Below are 15,682 nucleotides of genomic sequence, written 5' to 3'. Positions count from 1 at the left end.
CTAAAGAGACTAAAATTACATTTAAATTAAAAAAATATATGTTTTTTTTTTAAATTGATCCAAACATAACAATGAAATAAAATATGATATGGCCCATAGGCTAATGACCTAAATTTCCATCAACAGCCTAAACTGCATTACCACAAGCGTTTGGTGTGAGAAAATGCTCACAGTAAAATTAAACATTTAACTTAGAAATCACACACTTTTTTTTTACAAATTCTTCATTCTTATTTAATATTTATTAAAAATTATAAAAGTTATTTAGATTTCATTACTTTTCACTATTAAATAAATAATTCTTTTTCATACTTTTATATTTTTTTAATAAATTTTAATTATTAGTTAGAAATATATTAACGAGAACATTCCTCAAATGATAACAATGTAGCTTGAGGCATGACATTGTGACCTTACCCATTATGCTCACTGCTCATTAAGAGTGAAGACCATGAAATTATAGCTCAAGTGTGGATTTAGCTTGAATATGTAATTAATTTATTATAATTGAGAGTAACATGCTCCACACGATAAGCCACACATAGCTACCAAAGGCTTGAACAGATGAACCTTCATTCAGTCCACGGAGCATAAAGTGGGTTGTCTTTTTGTAATGAGAATGCTTCAACATTACTACTCCATTGACAATACTACTTAACGAATTGATTATCTAGGGCCATATAATCTCATGCAATAATTAATCTCTTTTATCTCTATAAAAACCCATTTAACTCATCTTTGATTTCCACGGCTAAAAGCTACAAATCATCAAGTACTCAAATTGACATGGCTGTCATGGTTGCATTCTTGAATTTGATCATCATCTTTTCATTAGTTTCTACAGGCAAGTCACTGAGCTCAAACTACTATGAAAAAACATGCCCTGATCTGGAGTTCATTGTTGCCAAGGCAGTGGAGGGTGCCACTGCTAGGGACAAAACTGTTCCAGCAGCACTTCTAAGAATGCACTTCCATGATTGTTTCATTCGGGTAATTCTACTTCGACCCCCTGCCTTCCTCATGACTGTTTCAGTTTCATTTGATGCATCAATTTATCAAATCATATTGTTTTCTTTCTTTCTATACTCTTGAAGGGGTGTGATGCCTCTGTGCTGCTAAATTCAAAAGGAAACAACAAAGCAGAAAAAGATGGACCACCAAATTTTTCTTTGCATGCATTCTATGTCATTGATGCAGCAAAGAAAGGAGTAGAAGCTTCATGCCCTGGTGTGGTCTCCTGTGCTGATATCCTTGCTCTAGCAGCAAGGGATGCAGTTTATCTGGTAAGAAAACTACGTTAGGTACCAAATTTCTCATCATTCAAACTCTAAACAATTGTTATGTCTTCGAGCTTTGACAAATGCAGCTATGTTAACATGTATTTGCAAGTTTTGACTAATGGTATGCCTAAGTATGTTCTACAGTCCGGAGGACCTAGATGGGATGTTCCTAAAGGAAGGAAGGATGGAAGAACATCTAAGGCGAGTGAAACCAGACAATTACCAGCGCCAACCTTCAACGTATCACAACTGCGGCAAAGCTTCTCACAAAGAGGACTGTCAGTGGATGACCTGGTTGCTCTGTCAGGTATGTTATTCCTAAAGTCAAAACTGAAAAAAAGTGTCAACCATTTTTGATTTATTCCAATTTATATCTGAGAATAGTTTGGAGTAACATGTCGTTGACTGATATGTAGGAGGGCATACTTTGGGTTTCTCTCACTGCTCATCTTTCCGGAACAGAATCCACAGCTTCGATACTACACACGATGTGGACCCTTCATTAAATCCTTCATTTGCAGCAAAACTGAAGTCAATTTGTCCACTAAAAAATCAAGCAAAAAATGCAGGCACGACTATGGACCCTTCAGGAACAACTTTCGATAATACATATTACAAGTTGATCCTCCAACAGAAAGGCCTGTTTTCTTCTGATCAAGCGTTGCTCGATAGCCCAGACACCAAATATCTGGTTAGGAAGTTTGCCACCTCACAAGAGGTATTTTTTGAGGCTTTTGCCAAGTCCATGATCAAAATGAGTAGCATCAATGGTGGGCAGGAGGTTAGAAAAGACTGCAGAGTGATCAATTAAAAAGTCAAATTTAATTCAAGTTAAATTGATCTTCCAAACAAGCTAGAACTACGAAGTTGGTGGATCAGGTTTTCATGATAGCAACAATGTTATGCTTTATTTTTTTTGCTCTATGAAAGAAATATATATATTTACCACAATTTAAAAAAATCTCAAGCATGTCTTGGGAAATTAATTTAGAAGTTAATTATAAAATAGTATCATTTTGGTAGTCTCAAGTGAATAAGTGATGAGTCAATAAAGGTCCCGCTCAGACACTTGAACTCGGCACCCCAGCTTAATCATATTATAGTCAGGAATGTGCCTAACAAACGCAACTTACCAGAGAAAACGGTTTGGAGTAGCAGATAATAAACCATATATCGGTCATGAATCTCATGATATTTTTCCTCAAAAGTAAGGGGAGATTTTGTCACAGATATATGCAACGTAGCTTCAAAGAAGAGGGAACATTACTGGTGCAAAGTTTACTTCTAAGCACAGTCCATGCTTGAGCGTTCTTTCCATTTACATCCCAAAACAATATTTGGTTGCTAATGTCGTTTCTGATATATAAGAATGAAATTTTGTGAAGAATGCAACAGTTTTCCTTGCAAAAGAATATTGTTAAAGAACATATCTAGTGATTTTTAAGAATAAATTAAATCAAGCCCAAATGTAACTTGAAAACCTATTGAAATAATAAAACTTGAGAATTCCTCAACAAGTACCGTACCGGTTCCCCATCCATAAAAATTCCTACTTGCTACCATCTCTTAACATTAAGCAACCACAAAATAAAAAGGGAAACTGTTTTTTCTAAATCTAATGTATAGCACAGAAGTATGATATTCGTTTTAGGAGGCATGCCTGTAGGATGATCATGTCCTGTTCAATTGCTTGATCATCTAGACATGGGATGGAATTTTCTGAAAGCAACAAGAAAAACATAAACAACAGCAGCTGTGTGAAATAAAAAAACTGTCAAATTTTATCATAAAGCTTTGAACTACCTCAAGCATTGTCTTTTGAGATAAGAGCTATCTCTGCCAATTGAATGTTACCACTTAGTAGTGATGCTTTGTAGGATGGCAGGAAGGAAAACCCATCAAGAAGCTTGAGACATTTTAAGCCCCATTTCACCATCAAGAACTCAATAAGATGATGCCCGCTGCAAAAGATAGAAATGTCAGATGCAGGTTGCAGAGCTAGGACAAAATTTCCTCACAGGTTGAGCATCGCATAGAATGACAAATACCTTCGATTATGGTATGAAGTTATAAAAATTGACTCGGGAGAATTTCGGAGCAGAAATGTCACAGTGGCAAAGAGGTCATCAAAGGCTAAATAATTTAAAAGAAAGAATTCTTTAGTCCAATCCAGAGAGGAAGGTGACAAATAACTAACACAAACAACACATCCCATAATCTCACCATTTGAATCATACAACACATCAGCCCCTAAAATAATTGTCGGCTGTAAACTGAATATGGATGAATCCCAAACTCCCCATGTCAATCCTAACACCTACAATATGATAAAATTTCAACGTCCTGTAGACATACATAAGCAGTGGTTGACACACGTCCCCACCTTTGGGAAAATCCATGCCATAAACACAGTACTGTTATAGCATGCTACAAAAACATTAACACATTCAATCATGCACATTTTTACCAAGGGCTTCGATATCTGGAAAATATTGAAACAGTCACTATAGTGATAACTTACATTGCACTCGAGTTTGTTCAAGTCACAAACTCTTCTCATGTTGTCAAGCACCTGAATATCCAAATAAGCAGCAGTCATCATAACTTTCAGGATCCAGGCCATTGATTTAATTATAAGGTTGCAACAATCATATGATAATACTACACCTTCCATTTTTTCATTCTAAATTTTATAAAAATTATTAACTAACTTTCCATTATATCCTCAATATATTATATTAATTATTTCACTTATTTATTATCTTTTGCCGAACAAACATCAGTTATTAAGAGTAAAATTCTAAAACAAAACCATAAAATTAACTGTTCATCGACAAAGTGAACCAAAGCAAAATTACTGAAGTATGGAGGGAAAAAAGAAATATAATATATAAAATACCTCTAATCTGGTGGAGTCATCTGACAGAGTGACACGAGCACCGAGTTTTGCTGCAACCAAACCAGGCAAGGAAGTTCCAGCACCTAGCTGCATGAAAATGATAAGAAAGCATGGAGAATAAATAGCATATAACTCACGAAATTGAAATCAGACCTCAACAACAGTGGCTCCTGAAAATCGGTGCTTCTGTTGCCAAACATACTCTGCGAGAACAACGCTGCAGGGCCACACGAATAGGCCGTAGTCCTCCTTCATGTTCTACGTTTGAGTCACGAAAATAACAGAGAATATTTGTCAGTTGTTTGGGAAATTGAGAATCGACGAGTTGGTTTGGGAAGTGGAGGACCTCGATGATGGAGATGCAGAAGCTTGGCCTTTCAGAGTCTTCGCCGAAACAGTGCCGAGAAATGGTGGTCATTGTGAGGGTGTCATCGGAATGTTCTTCTTCATCGTCCCAATCTTTCTCTTCCATCTCTACCGCGGAGACGAATTCAACTCAAACCTCCAAATTGCGCTGTGTCAGGTGAGTTTAAAATAGGGTCGTGTCACGAGTCATGGAAGCATACTGTTAAAAATAGTTAATCTCAGTGAACAACAAATATCTACACTGTAGTAACAATTCTCTAATATTTGGTTAAGAGGAAAATAAATTACTGGCTCTACTTAAAATAACAATTCTTCCAAAATTGATTTGCTAGCCTTAAAATTGACTGTAAAGGTAAATCAAACGGACACTTTATTTATGGGCCAATGTGAAAAAAAAAAGCATGGACACTTTATTTATGGGTTAAAAAATAGCCCAATTTTGTTATAGACATATTTAGGCCATATATGAGAAGTTTTGTGTAAAATTTCCATTTCTGATATTTATTAAGAATAAATTTTAGGTGTAGCTGTTTAAGTATTTTAGTATTATTTATTAATTAAAATTTTATTTTAAAAAAATTAATTTAATATAATCATAGATTATTGAAGTAAAACTTGATTTTTTATTAATAAAAAAAATTCTAAAAATACCTCAAAAAGATACACCTAAATTTTTGTTGAAAAAATTGTCCGAATTACCGGACCGCAAAAGGTGTTACGCAATTTTGAACTCTAATTATTGGACATAAGGCCCAATGTCCTCCAAATAAGGAAAAAGTATTTTGCATAAGTGTTGGTCCTCCTGTTTTCATTTGTTAACTGGCTAGTCCTTAAAAACTTCAATCCCAAATTTGACATGTGAGTATAAATATGAATGATTGATTTTGTTGGAACATGAATATCACACACATGTACATTTGGACACAGACTACTTAAGAAATGATGAAGAAAATCTTATTATTTCACTTAAAAAATAATTACACACTTAAGGATTTATACATCCGATCTAGACTAACAAACCTACATGGTTAGAAACAGACTGCACAATTGAATAGCACCTTTCTTGTTATTTTTGAATTACATTTAACACCCTCTCGAAATTTAAAAATCTGAGATTCATATCAAAATTCAACAACTCCAAGCCAACTCCTTGCCTCCTCGAATCTGCTCTTTAAAACTAACTTAGTTAGCAAGTCTGCAGCTTGCTCATCAGCTAGACAATGTTCTAATTTGATAAAACCTTTGGCAGCTTGCTCTCTTAGATAATGGAAACGAGTCTCAATATGCTTACTTCTGCCATGAGAAACAGGATTGTTAGCAAGATTAATTGCAGATTGGTTGTCTACAATAAGTATCATTGGTATCTTGACTTGAGTCTTCATCTCCTTTAGGATTGATCTCAACCATTTGGCTTGACATGCAGCATAACATACTGCTATATATTCTGATTCACAACTTGACAGTGCAACTAATGGTTGCAACTTTGAACACCAGGAGATTGGAGCTTCAAGAAACATGAATATATATCTAGTTGTGCTCCTGTAATGATAATCAGTGTCAATCTTGATTTCTTCCTTTTCACCAGCATGATCAGCATCACTCCAACCAAGCAAATCACCTTCAATCTGGGTTAATCTTGTTGGGAACAAAATACCAAAATTCAAAGTTTCTCTCAGATACCTAATAATCCTCTTAACAGCAACAAAATGTAGCTCCTTAGGATCACTCATGAATCTGCTTACAAGACTAACTGCAAAATTGATATCTGGCCTAGTATTGCACAAATATCTCAAAGATCCTACTATTTGCCTGTACTTGGTGCCATCAATTGGATTTCCTACATCATGACTAGTTAGCTTCACATTAGACTCAACTAGAGTTGTTGTTGACTTAGAGTTCATCATGTCAAACCTCTTCAAGATATCAGTAATATACTTTCTCTGATGAACAATGATTCCTTCTTTGGTCCTCATGAACTCCATGCCAAGAAAATTAGCCAATTCTCTAAGATCAGTCATTTCAAATTTCCTCATCAACTTCTGCTTAAACTCTCCAAGTAGTTTATGATTACTTCATATGATTAGTAGGTCATCTACATAAAGACAACACAGCAGTACTTCACCCTTTCTCTTTTCTTGCACATAAACACTATATTCTACTGAACACTTACTGAAACTAAATTTAAGCAAAAAACTATCAATCTTCTTGTTCCAAGCTTTAGGAGCTTGTTTAAGTCCATACAAAACTCTCTTTAACTTGTACACATCATCTTTTCTTCTTGCTACCTTAAAACTAGGGGGCTGTGTAATAAAAATTTCCTCCTCTAATAGTCTATTCAGAAATGCAGACTTAATATCAAGCTGCAATAAGGGCCACTTCCTTCCACATGCAAGAGCAACCACCAGCTTGATAGTTTCAATCCTACCTATAAGAGCAAAAATTTTGTATAGTCAATACCTTCTTTCTAAAGTAATCCTCTAGCAACCAATCTTGCTTTGTGCTTAGAGATAGATTCATAAGATTTCAGCTTGAGTTTAAAAATTCATTTAACATATATTACCTTCTTTCCCTTTGGTAAAGTGACCAACTCCCAGGTCTTGTTCTTCTCAATTGACCTTAATGCTTCAATCATGGCAACTTTCCACTCATCTACCTCAAGAGCTTCTTTGAAGTCTACTGGTTTAGTATCTACCATGAAGGCTAAATGCAAAAGTTCACCTTCTTTAGTGATATCAGCATCAAAAAACAACTCATACCCTTCTAACCTGGTAAAAACTTGTCTATTCCTTTGAGATCTTCCTTGTATTTGTATATCAGCCTGAATATCAACATCCTCCTGCTGTTCTTCAAGACTTTCTTGTTCAGTTGCTGGGAATTCACCTTGTTCTTCACAATCTTCAGCAAAGATTTATATCTTCTCAGTTTTATCAGACAGATTCAGTGGACTATTCTCATCAAAAACCACATCCCTATTGACATTGATTCCTTTTGTTGCTGGATCATACAATTTATAGCCACCTGTAGAATGATACCCTACAAAGATCATCACTTTGCTCTTATCTTGCAATTTCCTCCTCTTCTCATCAGGAACATGCATGTAACAAGGAGAACTAAACACTTTTAAGTGAACTACACTTGGTTTCTTGCCAAACCATATTTCTTCAGGAACCTTCTCCTTCAACTTCTTTGTAGGACATTTGTTCAAGACATACACTGTTATAGTCATTATCTCTCCTCAAAAGGTGTGTGGCAAATTCTTCTGTTTCAACATACATCTTGCCATATCAAGCATTGTCCTATTTCTCCTTTCAGCCAACCTATTGTGTTGAGGAGTATAGGGTGGTGTAACCTCATGTTTAATTCCTTCATTTACATAAAATTACTCAAACTCATTGGAGGTATACTCACCTTCACCATCTGTCCTCAAAAAATTTACAAGCTTGCTAGATTGTCTTTTAACAAGTGCTTTAAACTGTTTGAAGACTTTTACAAACTTTCTTTGGAAGATCTACTACAAGGAGCCCATTTACCATAGACTTTTCACTCAGCTGTTTCAGACTTCTGAAGTTCAGATGTCCAAATCTCCTATGCCATAACCAACTATCCTTCTCATCAACTGTAGTTGTCATGCAATCAGTGTCACCTCCATGAAGATTCACCTTAAATGTTCTATTCTTTGAAATAGGAGTTTTCAGAGTCAGCCTTTTATCAAGATCAAACAATTCCATCATATTATCCTGCATTACCACTGAAAATTTCTTTAAAAGCAATTGACCTAAACCCATCAAATTACAATTCATACCAAGTACCAATAGCACTTCCTCAATCAATGCTGATTTGCCTTTTTCTCTTTTGATCATGATATTTTCCATGCCCACAGCAGTAACGGTTCTCTCATCTACAAACCTGATTATTGTTTTTCTTAACAGGTCTAAGTCACATAGCCAATCCTCATGACAGGTCATGTGATTGGAACATCTAGTATCTAGGTACCAGACTTCTAATTTAGGAGTTTCATTAGTAATTGTCATCATCAACAGTACAGGCTCCTCTTTAAATGATTCTTCCTAAGCCAAATTAGCAGCTTCATTCTTCTTCTTATTCTATTTTCCTTTACGAAACTAGCACTTATAAGCAAAATGTCCACGTTTCTCACAATTCCAACACTGAATTTTCCTTCTATCTCCCTTAAACTTTTTAAATCTGCCTTGATTCTTATTACTCATGTTGCTACTTTCAGATTTCTCATTTGAATCACTTTCAACTGAGTCACTTTGTGGCTTCTTATTGGACCAACCTTGTTGGAAATTTTTACCCTTCCAAGTTTGTTTCTTCTTTTGCTCATAACTATCAGTTTTCTTTGAAGATGCTAGCAAAGCTTGATCTACTTGTTTCTCATTGCCATCCCTCTTCTGCAACCTTATCTCATGTGCTTCTATAGAATTTTGTAACTCTTCAAGAGTCATTTCTTCTAAATTCTTAGACTTTTCTATTGCAACAAGTATATGATCAAAATGAGAGGTAAGAGTTCTAAGTACCTTTTCTATCAAATTTTGATCCTTTAACACTTCTCCATAGGACTTCATCTGATTTGTAAGATTGATCAATCTTGCAAAGAAATTTGCAACTTTCTCAGTACCCTCCATCTACAGCAACTCGTATTGTCTTCTCAAATATTGAAGTCTCACTCTCTTGATCTTTTCATCACTAGCATAACTTTTCTCAAGTGTATCCCACGCTTCTTTGACAAATATGACATTTGCAATTTTCTCAAAATTCTCATTATTCACACACTAATGAATTAGGTACAAAGTTTTTTAATTTTTCTTCTTTTGTTTTTTGAACCCAGCTTTAACAGCATCAGAGGAACCCTCAGTTGGTTCTTGAATCCCATTCTTGACAATCTCTATGACATCTTGAAAATTGAACAAAACCTTCATTTATATGCACCATCGCGACCAATTCTTACCATTGAGGATCAGCAAATACCCTGGAAAACCACCATTGCAGTTCGAACCAACCATGATAAGATATGCCCAAGATCACAGCTTCACACGTTCTTTAGTTTCGCAGCGGAATGATGAAATCGAACCAGTGCTCTAGATACCAATTTGTTGGAACATGAATATCACACACATGCACATTTGGATAGAGACTACTCGAAAAATGATGAAGAAAATCTTATTGTTCCACTTAAAAAATAATTACACACGTAAGAGTTTATATACCCAATTTAAACTAATAAACCTAAATGATTAGAAACAGACTGCACAACTGAATAACACCCTTCTTGTTATTTTTAAATTATATTTAATAGATTTATCGTAAAATAAACAGTATTATATTAGTGAATTTTATACGATTTCACAAATTTAAAACTATTAAATTATGTGAATTTTCAAAAATAGTTACATGAATTTTAAACAATTGGGTATAAATTTTTACACGTTTTAAAATTTGACAACTTGTATATGAAGTAAAATGCTCTTGATTCACGCGTTATTTCATATATGCTCTTTATGACTGCGCTGAACTTGGCTTATGTAGAATAATTTTAGATGTTATTTACTGTGCGTGCATCTTGAGTTTTTTAAAAATGAGTTTTAATTCAAGTGACTTATGAAAAACCATGGACACGTGAATATTTTAGTGATATTGATATATTCGAAAGGCGGTTTTGTTAGGTTTGTGTGCCCATCATTCAGTCTACTTATGCTCACGTTGACATAGTTTTGGAGTTCTTTATTTCATTATTATTATTGGGACCACATTGTATAATGAAAAACCTGATAAGTTATAGCAAGTTTTTAATTCTACACGTAAACTTCAAAATGAAAAACTAGCGAATTTACAAGAACCAAGTAAGAACTTATTCTCTTATTTCCTACCCTTATTGTTAATATATAAAGTTATTCATATACAAATAAAACCTTCAATTCTGGCGAAACGGGACACAAGTGACTAGGAAGATGATATTTATTTGCACATTACTAGGAAGTCATGGCTGCATACACCATGTTGTTTCGTTTTACTTTTCCTTTCAACGAAAATGCAAGAACCTTTTTTGTCGCTTAAGAAAATCACGACCACACTTGAAAAGTAATTATATTAGTTGAAAGAATTAATTCAATAATTCAATTTCAAATAGTAAACCATATGTTAAATTAAAATATTAAACAATAAATAAACGAATTGATTTTACTTGTATTCAATTATCTTATCGTGCTTAACGGTTTGACAAAAAAAATATTGTAATAAGAATCGAAGACAAATCCGCTTTAGTTAGAAAAGAGTGGGAAGGAACAGCAACAACAGTCACAGTAACTGGCCAACGACGCAAATAAGCAAAAGTCGTAACGGAAAGAGAATGGAAATAACAAAGGGGTATTTTGGTAAACTCAAGCCTCACAGAAGAAGAAAGCCTGGCATCCGAAGCATTGCACAATCTTTCGTCTGAAACGCATTCTTTTTTTTTTCTCCCACGCACCCACAACAGAAGCGAAACAAAGTTGTTCTTCGCTGCGATCAGATCGCTCAAATTTTGGAACCCTAATCTGCTACATTTGGTTTTGAACCTCCAAAACACTCTCTGCAAATCGAATCCTCTTCCTCACGTCGATCATCTCGTCGACTCGTTCATTAACCCTAAACATTTGTGGTTATACATGGCCATCACTGGTAACCATTCCCCTCGTCATTCCTCCGATAACCTCCAATCGCGTCGCACCACGCGCCTCTCCCACTCTCCGTCGTGGAACCAGGTTGTTCGCGGCGAATCGGAGCCTGTTGCTGCGGTTCCTTCTTCTTCTGCTGCTTCTTCGCTGCTGTCTCAGTCGGTGGAAACTTTTCCCTCCGCCGCCGCACCGGGGGATGATTCTAGCTCCGCCTTGGAGAGTTCCGACGACGGCGGCGGGAACAATGGTGGCAGTGCTAAGAGGCCTGCTTGGAACAGGCTTTCCTCTAGTGGCGCAGTAGCTTTGGAGGTTCGGCCAGTGATGGACGCGCTGTCTTGGCCGGCGTTGTCGGAGTCCACCCGAGCTGCTATGAAATCGGAATCGTCGAAGGGTTTGGTAGATGGATCTTCTGTGCCGCAATCGCAGGTTTGATTCTTTGGCCATTCAGTCCAGTGTTTCAGTTGTTATAATCCCTGCAATTTCAGTATTCCAACCAGTTAGAGCTTGTAGCGTTGTTGTTGAATTGGAGTTTCGTATGTTCTAGATGGTATTAACTGTTTAGTGGCTTGCTTACAGAGTGTGCAGGTAACCCTTACTTATTCATTACACAACACTTATAGAGAAGAGTATTTTCCTTCTCATATCGGGCACAATATGGAAAATGCAAGTATTTCTTTGGTTTTTAGTTGTGGAAAATACTTGGAGCTACTGTATTGTGTGGAAACCGTTTTATTGTGTTGCTGTGTGTTATCAAGTGGGTGGATTGTGAAACGCATGATTTTTTAGTTTACAGGCTTATATGTTTTGTTTCTGTTGTTTGTATCTATGTGCATAGACATTGCTACTGTATTAAGTGCCAATTGTAGGGTTTGGGAAGCACGTCTTCTTCCTCATCACAGAGAGAAGTCAGTGATAATGCAAGTACAAACAGTGCAGTGCCAACTTGCCAGAAATCTTTCAAACATCATGGCTCGAATGCGTCTTTTAATGGTGGCCACACACAACAGTCTGCCTCACAAGTTTCAGTGGCTGCAACTGAGTTCCACAATTCCTCTCCAAAGGACCATACACAAAGAAGTGGATTTGTGTCCAATGATCATCCTCAGCCACGTAGTTCGTTTAGAAATCGTAATGGCGGCCCACACCAGCGAGGAGATGGTGCTCACCATCATAACTATGTGAACAGGCGTAATCAGGACTGGAATACTAATCAAAGTTTCAACAATAGAGATACGCATGTGCCACCGAGAGTTGTTCCAAGATTTATACGGCCACCTCCACCTCCTAATTCAGCTCAATTTTTTCACCCACCACCGGTGCGGTCTTTTGGTGGCCCCATCGGATTCCATGGTACGGTGTATTAATGTCATGATGATGTCTTTTAGAATATGAATATGCTCTGATGACTGTATTCATTTCCAGAACTAGCATCTCCACTGGTGTTTGTTGCAGCTCCACCTCCACCCCCGGATTCACTAAGAGGTGTCCCTTTTGTACCTGCCATGCCTCACCATACCCTGTTCTTTACAGGTCCAGACCCTCAGTTGCACAGTAAGATCGTCCACCAGATTGACTACTATTTTAGGTACTTCCTTTGCTTATGTCTGTTGGTATTTTGTTTTTACTTTCTTGTCTTTAATTGGTTTAGAAAGTTGACTGTAGACATACGCAACTTGTCTATTGCAGTAATGAGAATTTAATTAAAGATACATTCTTGCGGCAGAACATGGATGACCAGGGCTGGGTTCCAATAAAATTAATTGCAGGCTTCAACAAAGTGAGTTTTTGGTATATATGATTGGTTATGTATGTGTGTGCGCGTGGAGAGAATGAGATGGATTGCTTTTTTGTTTTCGTAACTGATGCATAACATTTGCTCATTCTTAAAAAATTACACAAGTAACTATTCTACAGTTGTGTAGAAGGATTAAACTATATCAGATGATCATCTGCCTTCTACTGGATTAAGTGGTCCGGGTGCTTCTTGGCAAATATTAGATCATGAGTCATGACTGGTGCATATGAAGTGTTTTTTTTAGATCAAATTATGTTTTAATTTTATTGCTTTTCCTTACAATCCTGTGGAATGACAAACGTTAGTAGCATATATTGCCTCCTTATGGATGCACATTTCGTATCATTTCAGTAGAAAACGTGTTTCTGAGTGGGGAAAAACTGGCCTTTCTAACATCAAGTTGTTGTATTAAAATCATCAAAGTGATGTTACGGTACCTTACAAGTGCCACATTTTATAGAGGGGATTCGGACACAAGTTAGCATTATACACTAAACACGTTTTAATGTTCTGAGGAGTTAAGCTGATCCTCCTTCTAGTTGTGGGAGATTCAAGAAATTTTCTTTAATCCTACATAGTTTTCTCCAATACGCAGTAATGAAGTTTTGTTAAAGTAATATGAATTTGGTTACAAAATAGAAAATGTTTTCTGAAACCAAATAGCCCCTAAGTTTGATTCTTTTAATTTTCACCTTTTCTATCTGTTCTCTTGGATTTAAAATTCAATGTTTTTTTCAATGCATTAAATAATATTGCCATTATACGGCCACCTCTGTATTTTGGCTTGACTTGGAATATTTACACTCTGGTGTATACAGAAGATTATCTCATTGTATCATCTAGAATTTTTATTGTGGCTGACACAGATGAAATGAAAATGGATTAGTGAATGTGTATGATTGTTTGGGTGTAATGCCTGCTTTAGTCTCCAGTTTTAGTATCTTCTATCTTCTAATGTTGACTATTTTAGTGGTGGTGTTCAGCATTTATCATCTAAATTTTGTAATTCTGATGTTCTTCAAGTTATGTATTCATTTAAAGTTCTCTTCTATTTGGATATGAGTTGTGGGATTATTTGCTACCCAATGACAAATCTTTTTATCTGTCAGGTTGTGCATTTGACTGACAATATCCAGCTTATATTAGATGCTGTCAGGACATCATCTGTTGTTGAAGTGCAGGTATTCTTTTTAATCTTGCATTGGAGATTTGAGCTATGAATTTTAATATAGACAAATAGACACGATTTCATTAGGAGTATCTAAGGAAAAGTTACCTCTTGTTTAAAATTTGTCGTCTTCTTTATATTGTAGGGTGACAAAATAAGGAGACGAAATGATTGGAGCAAATGGATCATGCATCCTGTTCTTCCTAATGCTACAAACCTTGGAGTGTTGAATCCTGACATGCTGGCAGAACAAGTACACAATATTGCTCTGGAGACAACTAACTATGATGGTGCAGGAGCACTAGATGTTCTACCAGATACTTCACAACATAGATCTGCATTTGGGGATTTGAGTAGTCCATTGCAGCTTTCCACTAGTGAGGGTACTGGTCAAGTTGGTATGGAAGGCTCAGATCACTCAATTTCAGCGAGAAATTAGAGCTGTAGATGTGCTTAGCGCTTTGTTTGTTTTGGAGAGCTCTAAAAGGGACAAGGGAAGCAGGTATCCAAAGAATGATCTCAGTTTTTGCATATGGCACAATGGGAAATGATTTCTCTCAGGCATATTTAGGATCACGTGATTGAGAAATGGGAGGAAAATACCTATTATAAACCAGAAGAAAGGACCAAATGGTAACTCCCCACCCCCTCCCAAAAGTACAGAAAAGGCTCTTTTTTTTTATTTTAAGTTTTTCTTTTTTGGTTGTGGAATTAGATGCAGGACTCTTGTGATGACTCTCTTTATGGGTATAATGTACTCTTACGGGGGATGTTTTGCTTCAATATGAGGGAATTTTGCCTTTGTTTCCCGACCGACCCTCAGCTGTTTTTTAAAATCTTTGGGGTCAGCTTCTCACCAATTTTAGGAGCATTATATTTGTTCATGGGTGTTGAATGTGTTTGATAGCTACCTGCTTCGACTAAGGGAAGAGCATTGTAGCTTTCTGCTGCTGCTGGAGCTTTGTCCCACAGCTTTAAAGAATGATTGCTTGATGTCACTTGCTATAATATGCGGTCACGTCGTATCTGGAATGACATTGATGTTTATTTTTTCATCTGTTAAAACTCACAAAAGCTCCGAAGCCGTAAGTGGTCCCTGTGGGGTTATTAAGTAATAGACTTTGATCGTCCGCGTTACAGCTGTGTAAGGTGGATATTTGCATGGAACCAGAAGCTATATTTTATTATTTCATAACGCCAGCCCTTCATGTTCCCCACCCCCGACAAAAAAAAAAGGTTTCAAACACCGTTTTAATTATTACGATGTTTGGTTTTTATATTTATAATATATTTATCAATGTTTAGTACGTCCTACAAATACTGTTCTAAAAATGCTATAAATTTTGAATGCCAGTTTTGAAATATAAAAACCATTTGTATTTCAAATTTATAAAAAAAAAAAAAAGAGCCCGGATTGATTTGAAATTAATGATAATTTTAATCAGATTCATTATATTTGCATAATAAGTGATTGTAACCATGGATTACTTCAAGGATAAA

The 15,682-nt window shown here is 36.1% G+C and overlaps 3 protein-coding genes across 6 annotated transcripts; 2 read left to right on the top strand and 1 right to left on the bottom strand.

Moving 5' to 3' along the window:
- The first annotated feature begins 563 nt into the window (after window positions 1-563).
- Window positions 564-2,547, top strand: LOC113868648 (peroxidase 64-like). The gene is made up of 5 exons (XM_027504429.1): window positions 564-990; window positions 1,095-1,283; window positions 1,425-1,587; window positions 1,697-2,072; window positions 2,409-2,547. The coding sequence occupies exons 1-5, from the start codon at window positions 787-789 to the stop codon at window positions 2,440-2,442; spliced, it is 966 nt and encodes a 321-aa protein (XP_027360230.1). The 5' UTR covers window positions 564-786; the 3' UTR covers window positions 2,443-2,547.
- Window positions 2,525-4,687, bottom strand: LOC113868649 (methyltransferase-like protein 23). 4 transcript variants are annotated; one of them, XM_027504433.1, is made up of 8 exons: window positions 4,526-4,687; window positions 4,333-4,437; window positions 4,180-4,266; window positions 3,802-3,852; window positions 3,504-3,597; window positions 3,329-3,413; window positions 3,084-3,241; window positions 2,525-2,636 (listed from the first exon to the last, which is right to left on the bottom strand). In XM_027504433.1, exons 1-7 carry the CDS (start codon window positions 4,649-4,651, stop codon window positions 3,085-3,087), a joined length of 705 nt encoding a protein of 234 aa, XP_027360234.1. In that variant the 5' UTR covers window positions 4,652-4,687; the 3' UTR covers window positions 2,525-2,636; window position 3,084. The 4 variants fall into 4 exon arrangements, with proteins under 4 accessions (XP_027360234.1, XP_027360231.1, XP_027360235.1 ...); XM_027504430.1 differs by lacking the exon at window positions 2,525-2,636 and adding an exon at window positions 2,900-2,999; XM_027504434.1 differs by lacking the exons at window positions 2,525-2,636; window positions 3,802-3,852 and adding an exon at window positions 2,900-2,999.
- A 6,271-nt stretch (window positions 4,688-10,958) lies between these two features.
- On the top strand, window positions 10,959-15,398 carry LOC113868871 (la-related protein 1C-like). The gene is made up of 6 exons (XM_027504834.1): window positions 10,959-11,645; window positions 12,086-12,569; window positions 12,642-12,804; window positions 12,906-12,996; window positions 14,124-14,195; window positions 14,328-15,398. The coding sequence occupies exons 1-6, from the start codon at window positions 11,211-11,213 to the stop codon at window positions 14,619-14,621; spliced, it is 1,539 nt and encodes a 512-aa protein (XP_027360635.1). The 5' UTR covers window positions 10,959-11,210; the 3' UTR covers window positions 14,622-15,398.
- Window positions 15,399-15,682: the final 284 nt, after the last annotated feature.

This window comes from Abrus precatorius, unplaced genomic scaffold, assembly GCF_003935025.1.
Source record: "Abrus precatorius isolate BTA unplaced genomic scaffold, Abrus_2018 Scaffold6, whole genome shotgun sequence".
NCBI classification, from domain to species: Eukaryota; Viridiplantae; Streptophyta; class Magnoliopsida; order Fabales; family Fabaceae; genus Abrus; species Abrus precatorius.
This window is presented reverse-complemented; position numbering and strand designations above follow the sequence as displayed.